The sequence below is a fragment of the Entelurus aequoreus genome, linkage group LG07 (assembly GCF_033978785.1).
Source record: "Entelurus aequoreus isolate RoL-2023_Sb linkage group LG07, RoL_Eaeq_v1.1, whole genome shotgun sequence".
NCBI classification, from domain to species: domain Eukaryota; kingdom Metazoa; phylum Chordata; class Actinopteri; order Syngnathiformes; family Syngnathidae; genus Entelurus; species Entelurus aequoreus.
This window is the reverse complement of record NC_084737.1, coordinates 10,311,371-10,327,900: the sequence shown is the minus strand read 5'-3', so window position 1 is coordinate 10,327,900 and position 16,530 is coordinate 10,311,371. Positions and strand designations below refer to the sequence as shown.

Genomic DNA, 16,530 nt, shown 5'->3' with positions numbered 1-16,530 from the left:
GTGAAATGAATGTGCCGCCAAATGAGCAAAATAGGTAAATATTACATATTATTATGAATGTGCATGATACTACATGGCATATATACTTACAGCATGTATATAAAACACTGATGGAGGTTTTTGGAGGTTTTTTAGAACGCTTTATAGGCGACTCCGGTTGGCTCCATTGTTAGCTGACTTTTGCTAATGTTTATCTACTAGTTAGAATGGATTAAAAAATAAAAACATATGTGTGCTTTTCTTACATAAGGATTGTTAAAAAAAAAGTACCAATGATTGTCACACACACACTAGGTGTGGCGAAATGATTCTCTGCATTTGACCCATCACCCTTGATCACCCCCTGGGAGGTGAGGGGAGCAGTGAGCTGCAGCGAATGATAGGCAACATTCCAAAAGAAGTGCAGTTCCCCTTTCAAGCTGAAAGGCAGATTATAAACTTTCCCAGGCTTATGCTGTGTCATCAAACCGATGTAGTGAGTCACAATTGACTTTACCTGCATTAGCGCGAGTAGCAGGCGTGGCCACTGTGTTTGGAAGGAGGACTGGAGGCAAACCCACCACAGCCTCCGTTACGTCATCCTGGTCCCCAGATCCCGACCCACCTGGCAGCAACCTCCTCTTTTGGCCGCTGCGAACCATCTCCTCCTCCCGCAGACCTTCCACTGAGATGAAACAAAAGCTGGATGAAAATGCAGCTAGACTTATTTAAAAGGTCACCGATTGTGCAAAATGTACTTTTGAATGATTTTGTAACTGTAATGTGCGCTTATGAGCAACAAGCATGAAATAAAATCTATCATAGCTCGTTTTTCAACTTGCGTCTTTTCATGACGTCATGAAGGAAAAAGATCTTTGCTCGAGGACATGATGCCACGTCCGACCCGCTCCTAGCTAAATAAGCCCACCACTTTACAGAGGGCAGCTTTTAAAAAAAAGCAGGCTTTGCTACACATAACTGTAGAAGTTCCTTCCGAGCAGTTCCACTGTAGACACGGCACAGGAGCCAAACGTGCAGTTTTAACAAAGTTTTATTGTGCATAGATTGTTTGTCAAAGTCTTTCTCCAGTAGAACGTGACTTTTCAGTCACGTTTGTATCCTCTCTCCTCCCCTACTATCGGCCGCTTGCTGTCAGCTGTGTCTCGCCGTCAGCACATGCCCCGCCCCCATCCGATGGTGCTCGTCCTCAGTTTGCTCCTGCAGGCGCGCTGGCCACACCTCGCCCCACAATAAAAAAAAAATTTAAGAGGCGTAATGCGTAAAATTTGCGGACATTGGATTGCTCCAGCACACAAGAGCAGTGCGCCTATTGGTGATCGAGCTTGCGCTGCCGGTGATGTGGCCTGTGTGTGTGGAAGGGGAGATGGCTCAGAAAAACCACAACACAGTGGAAAACCAGCAAAGAAGTCAGAGAGAGAGGCTTCGCGATCGTTTAAAAGTGAAAAAGACATTGTGGTGAAATATTTACAACGTCAAACAGAGCTGGCATTTCACAATATCACTGCATCGATGATACAATATCACTAGAAATCATCCTGCATATTTAGGAGCAGCAAACATGCAGCAACAAGGTAAACGTCTATTTTGGCAGCTAACATATTATATGTTGAATTGCATAATGAATGTTTTATTAAAAAACATGTGAGGACATGTTTGCATCTACAGTTTGAATGGTAATGGTAACGAGTTGTTTTTCCAATAACACAATTTCTCCAATTAATACCTTTTCAAATGTGTATACTAAATTGTTGAACACACTGTTACTCATTATATCAAACTTTATCAGTCTTTTTGTTTAGTTTGGCTCTTTATTTATTATCTATTACCCGGTTCATGTTCATCTGGCTACACAGGTTTTTTTTTAAAATGTAAGTAACGTATAGTGATGCTCCCATTGGAAAAGTGCAATTTCAATGTTATGTGCATTTATAAGAAGAAATAAGAAAGGTCATTAGAAAAATCTTTGTTTGTTTCAACTATTTTCCCCAAGTCGCATTGAGGCTAGAAAGTGTGTTTTATTCGATAACTCGATTAATCGAACAAATTAATCGACTACTAAAATAACCCATAGCTGCAGCACTAATCGAAGCATAAGAAAATGAATATAAACTTTTTTCTTATCGTATTAATCAATTAATTGTTGCAGCCCTATACAAAGTAGGGTTTACAAAGCACACACAACAATATTGTGGCCCTTCTTAGACTTGTGACTTAGACTTAAAACAAGTGAGAAGGAGTGTAGAGTTTGAGCAGAAAATGTCATATTGCTGTTCTGTTCTTGCAGCTGAGATAGTCTCCAGCTCCCGCCACGACCAGGAAATGGACAAGCGGTAGAAAATGGATGGATGGATGTTCTGTTCTTGGGTGTTCCAGTCGTTCAAACAGAAAGAAAGGAAAGAGATTTCATAGAGTCCCGAAAGAAGTGGTTCTTAAAGGTAATAAAGTCAGGGGAAATGAAAGTCCGTCAAAGGAAATGACTCTTAAAAATATCACTTTCATCATTTTGTGGAATACAAGCTCATGCTCGTGTCTGCAGTGATCACTTTGTAAATATGTGTGTTTGAACATTTGATTTGTTTAAAAACATTTTTTAGGGGCGGCATGGCATAGTAGGTAGAGCGGCCGTGCCAGAAACCTGAGGGTTGCAGGTTTGCTCCCCGCCTCTTACCATCCAAAAATCGCTGCCGTTGTGTCCTTGGGCAGGACACTTCACACTTGCCCCCGGTGCCGCTCACACCGGAGAATGAATGATGAATGAATGAGTGGTAAAAATGAATGATGGGTTCTCACTACTCTGTGAAGTGCTTTGAGTGTCTAGAAAAGCACTATATACTGTAAATCTAATCCATTATTATTATTTCTGTGATGCAATCAAGTTTATTCTCTACTATATTAGTAGTGTATGAGAGCAGAACTAAGCGAAAGAAAAGTACAAGAGATCGCATTAGTTGGTGTTTTTTTGTGGTTGCTATGCCTGAATATAACTACGAAGACCTGCTTGTGCAAATAAACTAACGTCATGTTAAGTCCTCATAATACATATTGTGATTGTTGGTCCAATCCACCATATTTTCTTTCTCTTTTTTTATAACAGAAACTAAAAGTTTAGTTGTTGTTGTGCAGAAAAACCAAGTGGTTTAGTCGACATCAATGACCACATTATAACGACATCAAGAAAATATCCTTAATAGTATTAATAAACTAGATGAATACATTTCTCGTACGTTCAACAGCATATACCGTATTTTTCGGAGTATAAGTCGCACCGGCCGAAAATGCATAATAAAGAAGGAAAAAAACATATATAAGTCGCACTGGAGTATAAGTCGCATTTTTTGGGGAAATTTATTTGATAAAACCCAACACCAAGAATAGATATTTGAAAGGCAATTTAAAATAAATAAAGAATAGTGAACAACAGGCTGAATAAGTGTACGTTATATGAGGCATAAATAACCAACTGAGAACGTGCCTGGTATGTTAACGTAACATATTATGGTAAGAGTCATTCAAATAACTATAACATTTAGAACATGCTATACGTTTACCAAACAATCTGTCACTCCTAATCGCTAAATCCCATGAAATCGTATACGTCTAGTCTCTTATGAGAATGAGCTAAATAATATTATTTGATATTTTACGGTAATGTGTTAATAATTTCACACATAAGTCGCTTCTGAGTATAAGTCGCACCCCCGGCCAAACTATGAAAAAAACTGCGACTTATAGTCCGAAAAATACGGTACTGAATCTTGCTATCGCTAGCAAACATTGCTGAACAACAGGGAAATATACAGCTAAATAATGAGACAAAATATGGACTTTACATCATAAAAGCAACAGCAGACATTAATTGTAAATGAGACTAAAAAATGTATCCTTTTTCTCATTAGCGTCACGATCAAGACAGCACGGCACTCGTTATGTCAATCAAATAGGTTTACTTAGCGATGCACGAATAAATCCAATTTTGTCTTTTACGGATTAATGCTTAATTTGTGGACTCCTCCAGGTTTAAAGACATGATGTGCTTCCAATCGTGTCTTCTTTGAATACCCTGAGTGTCAAATGAAGTGAAGTTGTGGCAAGCAGTAACGTCTTAGTGATGATGAATGCTTTAAATCTTTAAAAAAAAAAAAGTTTTCTTAAGACTGTATAAATCCACTCCATCCCATTTTAAATATTTTTTTCATGATCGCTTTTATATTTGCCTCTAAACCTTTCAAAATATGCACTAATCTGCACTGATTTAGATAAATAAACAGCAGCCTAATGGGACCACTAGACCATCGCCTGAAACCAGGAAGTGCCCGGATGTGCCTCTAGGTCACGTGATTGCAACCCACCTATTTTAATAAAAAAGGTGCACCGGATTATAAGGTGCATTAAAGGTGTCATACATCCATCCATCCATTTTTTACCGCTTATTCCCTTCGGGGTCGTGTAAACCATGTAAACAAAACAAAAAAAGCACTTGTCCAAAATATGAAATGCTAAAACGTCATATGCGATACAGGAAAGGGGCCGGAGCCTATCTCAGCTACAATCCGGCGGAAGGCGGGGTACACCCTGGACAAGTCGCCGTGTCATACAATTTTTTATTAATTTTTTTACATTAAAAACAGTACCTTGTGGTCTACATAACATGTAATGGTGGTTATTTGGTGAAAATGTTGCATGGATGATGTTTTACAGACCATCTTCAAGCAGCTTTCCGACTGTCTCTTCAGGATGTCCTGTTTTGTAGGTGGGTATTATTCATGTGCCTCCACTTCGAAAGCGTTTTCTCCCCGCCATCTTTGTTATATGTTTTTAGTAGAGCTGTCCGATAATATCGGCAGTCCGATATTATCGACGATAAATGCTTTAAAATGTAATATCGGAAATTATCGGTTTCGGTTTTAAAAAAGTAAAATGTATGACTTTTTAAAACGCCGCTGTACGGAGTGGTACACGGACGTAGGGAGAAGTACAGAGCGCCAATAAACCTTAAAGGCACTGCCTTTGCGTGCCGGCCCAGTCACATAATATCTATGGCTTTTCACACACACACACACACACACACACACACACACACACACACACACACACACACACACACACACACACACACACACACACACACACACACACACACACACACACACACACACACACACACACACACACACACACACACACACACACACACACACACACACAAGTGAATGCAATGCATACGTGGTTCAACAGCCATACATGTCACACTGAGGGTAGCCGTATAAACAACTTTAGCACTGTTACAAATATGCGCCACACTGTGAACCCACACCAAACAAGAATGACAAACACATTTCAGGAGAACATCCGCACCGTAACACAACATAAACACAACAGAACAAATACCCAGAACCCCTTGCAGCACTAACTCTTCTGGTACGCTACAATATACACCCCCCGCCACCCTCTATTCCCCCACACCTCAACCTCTTCATGCTCTCTCAGGGAGAGCATGTCCCAAATTCCAAGTTGCTGTTTTGAGGCATGTTAAAAAAAATAATGCACTTTGTGACTTCAATAATAAATATGGCAGTGCCATGATGGCATTTTTTTCCATAACTTGAGTTGATTTATTTTGGAAAACCTTGTTACATTGTTTAATGCATCCAGCGGGGCATCACAACAAAATTAGGCATAATAATGTGTTAATTCCACGACTGTATATATCGGTATCGGTTGATATCGGAATCGGTAATTAAGAGTTGGACAATATCGGAATATCGGATATTGGCAAAAAAGCCATTATCGGACATCTCTAGCTTTTAGCGCTTCCATAGCGAGTCTACTGACGGATATAAGTTAGAACTGTATGCTACTTTATATTAGAAATGGCAACAGCGGAGGATGAATGCTCCACAACAAGAGGATAGAGGAAAAAAAAAGAGCTTTTTGACTGTAGCGTCAGCGCGGACTACATTGCACGGACAATCCATTAAGCTGTGCGGTTGTAGCTTACCAACGTTGTACTAAAACATTTTGACGGATTTTTGAGCGCTGTGTGTAATGTTCTATATTCTCAAAGAGACGTCAAAGTATTGGGCTTGCTTGCTCACGTCATCTTGCAGTCGCCACATATCTCTTATGTGGGACTGCCGTCTACTGGTCACACTTTTTATACCATGTACCAAATAAAATTGCTTTAAGGTCGGTAAGCACAATCAGAACTATGCCATACATCAGGCGCACCGGGCTATAAGGCGCACTGTTGATTTTTCAGAAAATGAAAGGATTTTAAGTGCACTTTGTAGTCGGAAAATTACGGTTTATGTAATATTTGATTTAGGAGAGCCAAATGATCACGTTAATTGTGAATAATTAGTAACAACAATCCCGCCATGTGGCACAAAGACAATATACAGCCACGGTGAAAAAGAGGTCTCTCTGTGTCAGTAGAATTGGCCGGGTGAAGGATAGGATGAATTATATCTAACAAATAGGGTAAAACTGCGATGAAGTGGCGACTCTGTGATGAGGTGGCGACTTGTCCAGGGTGTACCCAGCGTTCCAGAAGGCAGCTGAGATAGGCTCCAGCAACCCCCGCAACCCCATAAGGGAAAATTGGTAGAAAATGAATGGATGAATGGATGGAAATAGGGTAATACGTTCATAGACACAGGTTTCTTTTTTTAGCGTACCGCGCATCCATTTATTACACAGGAGAAACGGGGTCACTTCTGGGTGTGTTTTGTCCCACATTCAGCTGACTTCACTATGGATTGCACATTCCTTGGGTCACCGTGCTCATCTCCTTACACATTGCTTTACATTCTTTCCATACACTTGCCTAAAGACGAGGTCAACAACTTGGAAATTGAAGGTGAACCCTTTAAGAGGCAAACAATTGACTGTGATTGAGATAATCACAGAGATCACAAGGGAGGAAAAGGTAAAAAAAAAAATGTTTTAAATGCTTCCAGACTTCCATCATTCATACCAGAATGACAGCCAATGTTACGAGTTTCCATACTGAGAGTATTTCAGGCCTGCCTGGACACGTGTGAGACGACACAGTAACCTACAAGCACTAGCATGGCTGCACAATGCGGCGCTCACAGGAACCTCAGGACATATCGATCCAAAACCATGCTAAGAATGTCAAAAATCATCATATCGACATGACATGGGCTGACATCCCTTCATTAAGCACAGAAATGATTGCTTTTAAACAGGCCTTATTTCTATCCAGTGATGATATCAACATATGTGATGCTATTAAGTCGTTAAGCACAGCATATTATTGATTTTAAACAAGTCTCATTTCCATCCTGTGACGATATCGACATGATATAGGTTGATATCAAGTCATTAAGAGAAGCATATTATTTCTTTTAAACAGGCCTCATTTCAATCCAGTGCTGATATCAGTATGATATGTGATAAAACAGTAGCAAGTCATTAAGAAGAGCATGTTATTGCTTTTAAACAGGCCTCAGTTCCATCCTGTGACGATATCAACATGATTTGGACGGGTATCAAATCATTAAGAAGAGCATGTTATTGCTTTTAAACAGGCCTCAGTTCCATCCTGTGATGATATCGACATGATTTGGACGGGTATCAAATCATTAAGCACATCATACTATTGCTTTTAAACAGGCCTCATTTCAATCCACTGATGATATCGATATGATACGTGATGATATCAAGTCATTAAGAGGAGCATATTATTGCTTTTAAATAGGGCTGTTGAATTAATCACATCGTTCACAGTTAACTCAAAATTAATCGCGATTAATCGCAGATAGATATAATTTTTCTAACATTAATAGGTGTACCTTAGACAGATAATTTTCAAATTTAAATACCGAGACTGGATAATTAATTTTCTTTAATGAAATGTGTTTTAAACATCATGCTTTTTAAAACAGCTCAACACAAAAAGGACAAACCCGATTTTTCATTTAAAAAATAAAAAATTACCTGCACTGTGTTGCCGTTTTTCCAGATTTTGTATTTTGTAGAAATATAGAATTCGTATTCCTGCTTTAGGAGCACTTGCATTCAGAGGATGAGCTACAAAATGTTTAGATACCAGTTTCACACATTAACAACACAAAATGTGAATTGTTACGATCATGTTTCGATTGTCAAAGATGTTTGGTAATGTAATCTGTGATATTTCTACCTGAATACATTTTGATATCCTGTACATTACATGTTGTACAAGTTAAAGGCCTACTGAAACCCACTACTACCGACCACGCAGTCTGATAGTTTATGTATCAATGATGAAATCTTAACATTGCAACACATGCCAATACGACCGGGTTAACTTATAAAGTGCAATTTTAAATTTCCCGCCAAACTTCCGGCTGAAAACGTTTCGATATGATGACGTATGCGCATGACGTCAACAGTGGAAGCAGAAGTATTCGGAGCCCATTGAATCCAATACAAAAAGCTCTGTTTTCATTTCAAAATTCCACAGTATTCTGGACATCTGTGTTGGTGAATCTTTTGCAATTTGTTTAATGAACAATGGAGACTGCAAAGAAGAAAGCTGTAGGTGCGATCGGTGTATTAGCGGCGGACTACAGCAACACAACCAAGAGCACTTTGAGGATAGCAGACGCGCTAGCCGAACGACCTCACCTTGACTTCCTCCGTCTCCGGGCCGCCAACCGCATCGGTGATCGGGTGAAGTCCTTCGTCGTACCGTCGATCGCTGGAACGCAGGTGAGCACGGGTCGTGATGAGCAGATGAGAGCTGGCGTAGGTGCAGAGCTAATGTTTTTAGCATAGCTCTGTCGAGGTTCCGCAGCTAAGTTAGCTTCAATGGCGTCGTTAGCAACAGCATTATTAAGCTTCGCCAAGCTGGAAAGCATTAACCGTTTATTTACATGTCCAGAGTTTGGTAGTATTGTTGATCTTCTGTCTATCCTTCCAGTCAGGGACTTATTTGTTTTGTTTCTATATGCAGTAAAGACCGATGCTATCACGTTAGCTCAGTAGCTAAAGAGCTTCATCGATGTATTGTTGTGGAGATAAAAGTCACTGTGAATGTCCATTTCGCGTTCTCGACTCTCATTTTCAAGAGGATATAGTATCCGAGGTGGTTTAAAATACAAATCCGTGATCCACAATAGAAAAAGGAGAGAGTGTGGAATCCAACGAACCCTTGTACCTAAGTTACGGTCAGAGCGAAAAAAGATACGATCTGCACTGCACGCTAGTCCTTCACTTTCACGTTCCTCATCCACAAATCTTTCATCCTCGCTCAAATTAATGGGGTAATCGTCGCTTTCTCGGTCCGAATCTCTCCCGCTGCTGGTGTAAACAATAGGAAAATATGAGCAGTCCTTCCTCCGGTGTCGTCACGCTACTTCCGGTAGGGGCAAGGCTTTTTTTTAATCAGAGACCAAAAGTTGCGAACTTTATCGTCGTTGTTCTATACTAAATCCTTTCAGCAAAAATATGGCAATATCGCGAAATGATCAAGTATGACACATAGAATGGATCTGCTATCCCCGTTTAAATTAAAAAAATTCATTTCAGTAGGCCTTTAATGGTATTCATATCTCTGCATGGGAATGTATTAACCGTCTCTATTTAATTAATAAAATGTAATATTCAGCCTGCTAAACATTCTGTAATTGAGGACTCGGCTAGAGCATGTTATAAAATAATGTACACTATATTTCAGCCAGCCAGAAAATTACCCCAACCCCCCATATTCCTTAACTGGTGTACTAGCATTTTCTAGGTGCAAATATCACAGATTACATTACAAAACATCTTTGACAAAGCATGATCATAATGTAAGACATTTATATTTTGAATGTAGTTAAACCGAATGTGTAGCGCAGCGCTTTTATTTTGAAGCCGGAAAAGTGATTGGTTTGAGAAGGTGTCTTGACATGTTTTGATGTCGGGACCTCACTGTTTGCAATAAAAAAAAGGCCCCTTTCGACTTCCTGGCGGCCTACTTTTAAACAGACCTCATTTCCATCCTGCGACGATATGGACACGATATGGGCTGATATCAAGTCATTAAGCACAGCATATTACTGCTTCTGAACAGACTTCATTTCAATCCAGTGACATCAGTATGATATCAAGTCATTAAGAGAAGCATATTATTGCTTTAAAACAGACCTTATTTCCATCCTGTGTTGATATGGATATCATTTGTGAGGATATGTAGTCATTAAGAGGAGCATATTACTGCTTCTGAACAGACTTCATTTCAATCCAGTGACATCAGTATGATATCAAGTCATGCAATTGCTTAAACAGATATCGATATGATACGGGCTGATATCATGTCATTAAGCACAGCATATTACTGCTTCTGAACAGACTTCATTTCAATCCAGTGATATCGGTATGATATCAAGTCATTAAGAGAAGCATATTATTGCTTTAAAACAGACCTTATTTCCAGCCTGTGTTGATATCGATATCATTTGTGAGGATATGTAGTCATTAAGAGGAGCATATTATTGCTTAAACAGATATCGATATGATACGGGCTGATATCATGTCATTAAGTGCGCTGTCCAGCCGATAAACTGTCGCACTGCAATGACATAATACTATTACAGCACTATGACATCATGTGTCATGTCTGCTGACCATCCCCCAAAAAACACCTCAACACGAATAGTTGCCTGGTACTCACTGCAGTTGAGTAAACACTGTAGTGAGGATGCCATGTGACACAATGTGGACATATGTGCAAAACGAAGGCGGTTATGTTTACATATGTTGTTGTTTGTGTTTCATCAACTTTAAGATAAAGAGGATTTGATTTTTTTCACAATATTCTTTGTCAGCTCTTATCTAATTTAACTGAAATTTGCTATTTCTGCTTGGGTCGGGTCTTTTAACATAGTAGTGCAATAACAACTACTTTGAACGGGGGTCAGCAACGCACGCCCTAGTGGCTCCGTACGTTTAAAAAAATGTATGATAATGGCAAAAAGGTGGGGGGAAAAAAGGTATTTATTTATTTTTAATATGGTTTCTGTCGGAAGAAAAACATGACACAAACATCCCTATTTGTTAGAAATCCCACTGTATATATAAAACATGCTTCACTGATGAGAGTATTTGGCGAGTGCTGTTTTGTCCTACTAATTTCGGCTGTCTTCAAACTCACCGTAGTTTGTTTACATCAATCAATCAATCAATGTTTATTTATATAGCCCTAAATCACAAATGTTACATGTACGGTACAACTTTCTCAGACGCAAAAAGATACGTTTTATGCCACTCCTTCTCTGTCTCATTTTGCGTGAATACACAAAGGTGAGGTTTGTTGATGTTATTGACTTGTTGGAGTGCTAATCAGGTTGGTCACTCGCTGCATGACTGCAAGCTAATCGACGCTAACATGCTATTTAGGATAGCTGTATGTACATATTGCATCATTCCGCCTCGTTTGTAGGTACATTTGACCTCATTTAATTTCCTTAACTTATGATCCTGTGTATTTAATTTATATTTGCATGTCTCACGACACATTATCTGTATGTAATATTGGCTGCATTTCTGACAGTTGTTTGTCTACCATGTTGTTCCAGACCACAGCAAACGTTACCCAGCTTGCCAAAGATCGTAATAAATCCAATAGAATAAGACAGCCTGCAGTTTCCTTTAACTTGGACACACACATCTATATATTTGGCCATTCTGAGCAAGTAATTGCCAGGTGTTATTTCACCCTCTATTTTACTAATGTTTTCCAATGTTGTAAAAATGTGTAGAATAAATATTACATTTCAACATTTCCGTCAATGAAGATTTGCGTCAGCATGCGACAAATAGTAATTTTGATAGTAGGCTAATACAGTTAATATAGACACTTACCTACTTGTTGCCTTCATTATAACACATATAAGGCTTTTAATTTTTGCAGCTCCAAACAGATTTTTTTTTTAGTATTTTCAGTCCAATATTGCTCTTTCAACATTTTGGGTTGGGTCAAATGTGAAAAAAAACTGTCATGAAAATAATAATAATTGAAGATAATAAACGAAAAGAGATAGATGGATTATTGGTATATGATTGCTGAATGTCACTCCAGTAAAATACACCTTGCATTATTTTAGGGGATTCATTTGAAACTGCATATGTGTTTACTTGTACTTACAAGTAAATCGTCGCTTTGCCAGAAGTTTCTCCGTGGTCCCGTTGAGCATGAGGATTTGGAGGGCGTATTCCTGACCGGAGTCTAGTCCTGCCACGGTTGCCCGGCCCCGCGTGGTGGTCAACATGAGCTCCGGCTGTGGCACGTCTGCAAAATAAAATCACAATTTGGAGATTTAAAGTGCAAAAGATCTTAATATTATGACTGGACACACTGTCACAGGAATGGGTCATAGTGTAATAAAACAACTGGAAAACAATGACAATTATTATTATCTTTATTATTATGTATTTGTGACAGTTATATAGTAGTTTTTATCAATGCACAGCTGCATATTTCCCCACTCGAGTTGCCAACAACTGACAATAATAAATAATACATTTTATTACCTCCACCAGGAGGTTATGTCATTGCCGGGGTTTCCCTGTCTTTTATTTGGCAACATAACTCAAACAGTTATACAGTTATGAGTGGATTTTGATTAAACTTTCAGGAAACGTTAAAATGGTAAAAATGAAATTATACAAATGGTACAAGCTGCAAATAACCTGCACTGCATGATTCTGCAAAAAAATGTAAATCACAATTTTATGCTTTTTTTTCAAACACACACAATATGTGGACATATAGATGTGAATACAGATGTATGATGTGTGTGCGGCTATTGTTGATCTGACACGAGTGCGGATGCATTTTTTTTGGTTCAACTCGGCAAAAACAAATGTTAATGTTCCTGTGTGTACAGGGTCTAGGACTCGCATTTTGGAAACATCCAGATGTGGACAAAAATACCTGAAGCTTACTTCTGTTGATGGACCACCTGAATGGGCCTGTGGCTGGATCAATACCAGAAAGGCTTCGCTATTAATCTTAAAATAAAGCATGGAGCTCTGCCAACTTTAAAGATTATTGGCAGTTTTACATTACAGGTGACCTATGATGAAATGTGTCTTTTCTGACTCATGCATGTTGTTACACAGTTGGATACTCGTGTTAAACAATGTCAAAGTTCATGCATTTAGGCGTGAGCTTACATAGAGTTTTGGTTGCCTCTAGAGATGTCCGATAATGGCTTTTTTACCGATATTGTCCAACTCTTAATTACCGATACCGATATCAACCGATACCGATATATACAGTCGTGGAATTAACACATTATTATGCCTAATTTTGTTGCGATGCCCCGCTGGATGCATTAAACAATGTAACAAGGTTTTCCAAAATAAATCAACTCAAGTTATGGAAAAAAATGCCAACATGGCACTGCCATATTTATTATTGAAGTCACAAAGTGCTTTTTTTTTTTTTTAACATGCCTCAAAACAATAACAGTGCAATACTTTTTCATAACATGGTCACTACTGCCTAGTTTCTCTTGTTATATTCTTATTTTACTGTTATATTTTTATTCTCATTGTTGCTTTTTATTTGTATTCTCATTGTAATATTTTTCTATTCTGTTTCCATTTATACCCCCATTATTTACTTTTTACTTTTTAAAATTCGATCTCAATTCTGTTCACTGCTGCTGGAATTTTAATTTTCCTGAGGTAACTCTCCTGAAGGAATCAATAAAGAACTATCTATCTATCTATCTATCTATCTATCTATCTATCTATTTATCCAAACAGCAGCTTGGAATTTGGGACATGCTCTCCCTGAGAGAGACTATGAGAGGTTGAGGTGGGCGGGGTTAAGGAGGGGGGGATAGGGATTAGCGGGGGGTTTATATTGTAGCGTCCCGGAAGAGTTAGTACTACAAGGGATTCTGGGTATTTGTTCTGTTGTGTTTATGTTGTGTTACGGTGCGGATGTTCTCCCAAAATGTGTTTGCCATTCTAAAAAAAAATGCTTGTAAGAAGAAGAATACACTATATAGAAAATTTATAGCACAAAGAACTATAGAGGCAGAAATTAAGTACAAAAAGTATAAAAACAAGTTAACAGACATACTACAATCATGTAGAAAAGAATATTACAGTGAATTATTGGACAGGAACAAAAATAATATGAGAGCAACATGGGGCATCCTCAATAGCATTATTAAAAATGGAACTAAGAGGGACTACCCTCAATACTTCTTAGATGAAAATAAAAAAAATGACAATATAAAGGAAGTAGTTGAAAGCTTCAATAATTATTTTGTAAATATTGGACCAAAATTGGAAGAAAGGATTCCAGACCCAGTTCCAAATGAGGACTATAATGATACCATAGAGCGAAATCCCAACTCCATGTTCCTCAGTAATGTGACACAGGAGGAAATAGTTACAATCGTGAAAAAATGTAAATCTAAGACTTCAACTGATTGTAACGGAATTGATATGGAAACGATAAAAAAGGTTATTGAAGAGATCTCAGGACCTTTAATGTATATTAGTAACCTATCATTTCAAACAGGTACATTTCCAAACAAAATGAAAATAGCTAAAGTTGCACCAATTTATAAGACTGGAGACAAACATCAATTTACAAATTATAGACCTGTTTCTCTACTTCCACAATTTTCTAAAATCATTGAAAAACTGTTTAATAACAGATTAGAAAGTTTCATGAATAAAAATAGAATACTCGAAGAGAACCAATATGGATACAGAGCTAATGTTTCAACTTCAATGGCTTTAATTGAAATTACAGAAGAAATTACCAATGCAATAGATAGTAAAAAATGTGCGGCAGCGGTTTTTATGGATCTAACTAAAGCATTTGACACAATTAATCACAATATTTTAATCAAAAAACTAGAACGATATGGCATCAGAGGGTTAGTCTTAAACTGGATAAGAAGTTATCTAACGAACAGGAAACAATACGTGAAGCTAGGCGAACACACGTCTACAACGCTAAATTTATCCTGTGGTGTACCTCAGGGATCAATACTAGGACCTAAATTATTCAATCTCTATATAAATGACATTTGTAAAGTTACAAAATATTTAAAGTTAGTATTATTTGCGGATGATACAACAGCGTTTTGTTCAGGAGAGAACACACAGGAGATAATACAAATAATAACAGAAGAAATTAACAAATTAAAAAGATGGTTTGACAAAAACAGACTATCGTTGAATCTTAGTAAAACTAAAATAATGCTATTTGGTAACAGTAGAAGAGAAAGTCAAACACAAATACAAACAGACGGAATAGAAATTGAAAGAGTAAACGAAACCAAATTTCTAGGTATAATGATTGATGATAAATTGAACTGGAAATCTCACGTAAAAAATATACAACATAAAGTAGCAAGAAACACGTCAATAATGAATAAAGCAAAACATGTTCTAGACCAAAAATCCCTTCATATTCTCTACTGCTCACTAGTGTTACCATATCTGAGCTACTGTGTAGAAATATGGGGAAATAATTACAAAAGTACACTTCATTCATTAACTGTGTTACAAAAAAGATCAGTTAGAATAATACATAATGTTGGATATAGAGAACATACAAATCCTTTATTTATTTAATCAAAAATACTGAAATTCCACGACATAGTGATTTTGCAAACAGCTAAAATTATGCACAAAGCAAACTATAACCTGCTACCAAAGAATATACAACAATTCTTCTCAAAAAAAGAGGAGAAATATAATCTTAGAGAAAAACGTAATTTAAAACGTTTGTTTGCACGTACAACACTTAAGACCTTCAGTATATCAGTATGTGGAATTAAATTATGGAATGGATTAAGCAAAGCAATCAAACAATGTACTAATATGATCCACTTCAAGAAACTCTTCAAACTTAAAGTGTTTACAAAGTACAAAGAAGAAGAACCATGACAAACATTCTCAATTTATTTCATCCATCCATTCATTCATTCTTAAAGTAATCTTACTTATCTCATCATATGAAATATGACTTACTTCACCAATTATTATTATTAAATTCTTACTATTATTTATTTATTTATTTTTATTGTGATTACTTATGGAGTTTATTGTGAAAAAATTGTGAACAGGAAGTGAACAAAAAGTTTTGCAACTGTTATGTAAAGAAAAGGGGTAGGATTAAATAAGCTCTGCTTCTTCCTACTCCTTTTCGAACATGTTGAAAAGAAACTGGAAATTGTGATGTATCATGTTGTATGCTTGCATGTTCGAAATAAACTCAAACTCAAACTCAAACTCAAACTCAAATTCTTGTTTGGTGTGGGTTCAAAGTGTGGCGCATATTTGTAACAGTTTTAAAGTTGTTTATATGGCTGTTGAACAAGTATGTCTTGCATCAATTCCTAATGAGTAAAGCCGGTAGATATTATGTGACTGGGATGGCATGCACGTAAAGGAAGTGCCTTAAGGTTTATTGTCTCTGTACCTCTCTCTACGTCCGTGTACACAGCGGCGTTTAAAAACGTCATATATTTTACTTTTAAAAAACGATACAGATAATAACGA

At 37.6% G+C, this 16,530-nt stretch overlaps 1 protein-coding gene across 1 annotated transcript in view; it reads right to left on the bottom strand.

The window, feature by feature from the left end:
- The window catches only part of LOC133653362 (collagen alpha-1(XX) chain-like), a 95,977-nt gene that overhangs the window by 57,702 nt on the left and 21,745 nt on the right, over positions 1-16,530 (bottom strand). The window contains exons 4-5 of the mRNA XM_062052548.1: positions 12,137-12,280; positions 497-664 (exon numbers count right to left, since the gene is read on the bottom strand). Of these exons, the coding sequence (XP_061908532.1) occupies positions 497-664; positions 12,137-12,280 (312 nt within the window). The remainder of the gene's footprint in view (positions 1-496; positions 665-12,136; positions 12,281-16,530) is intronic.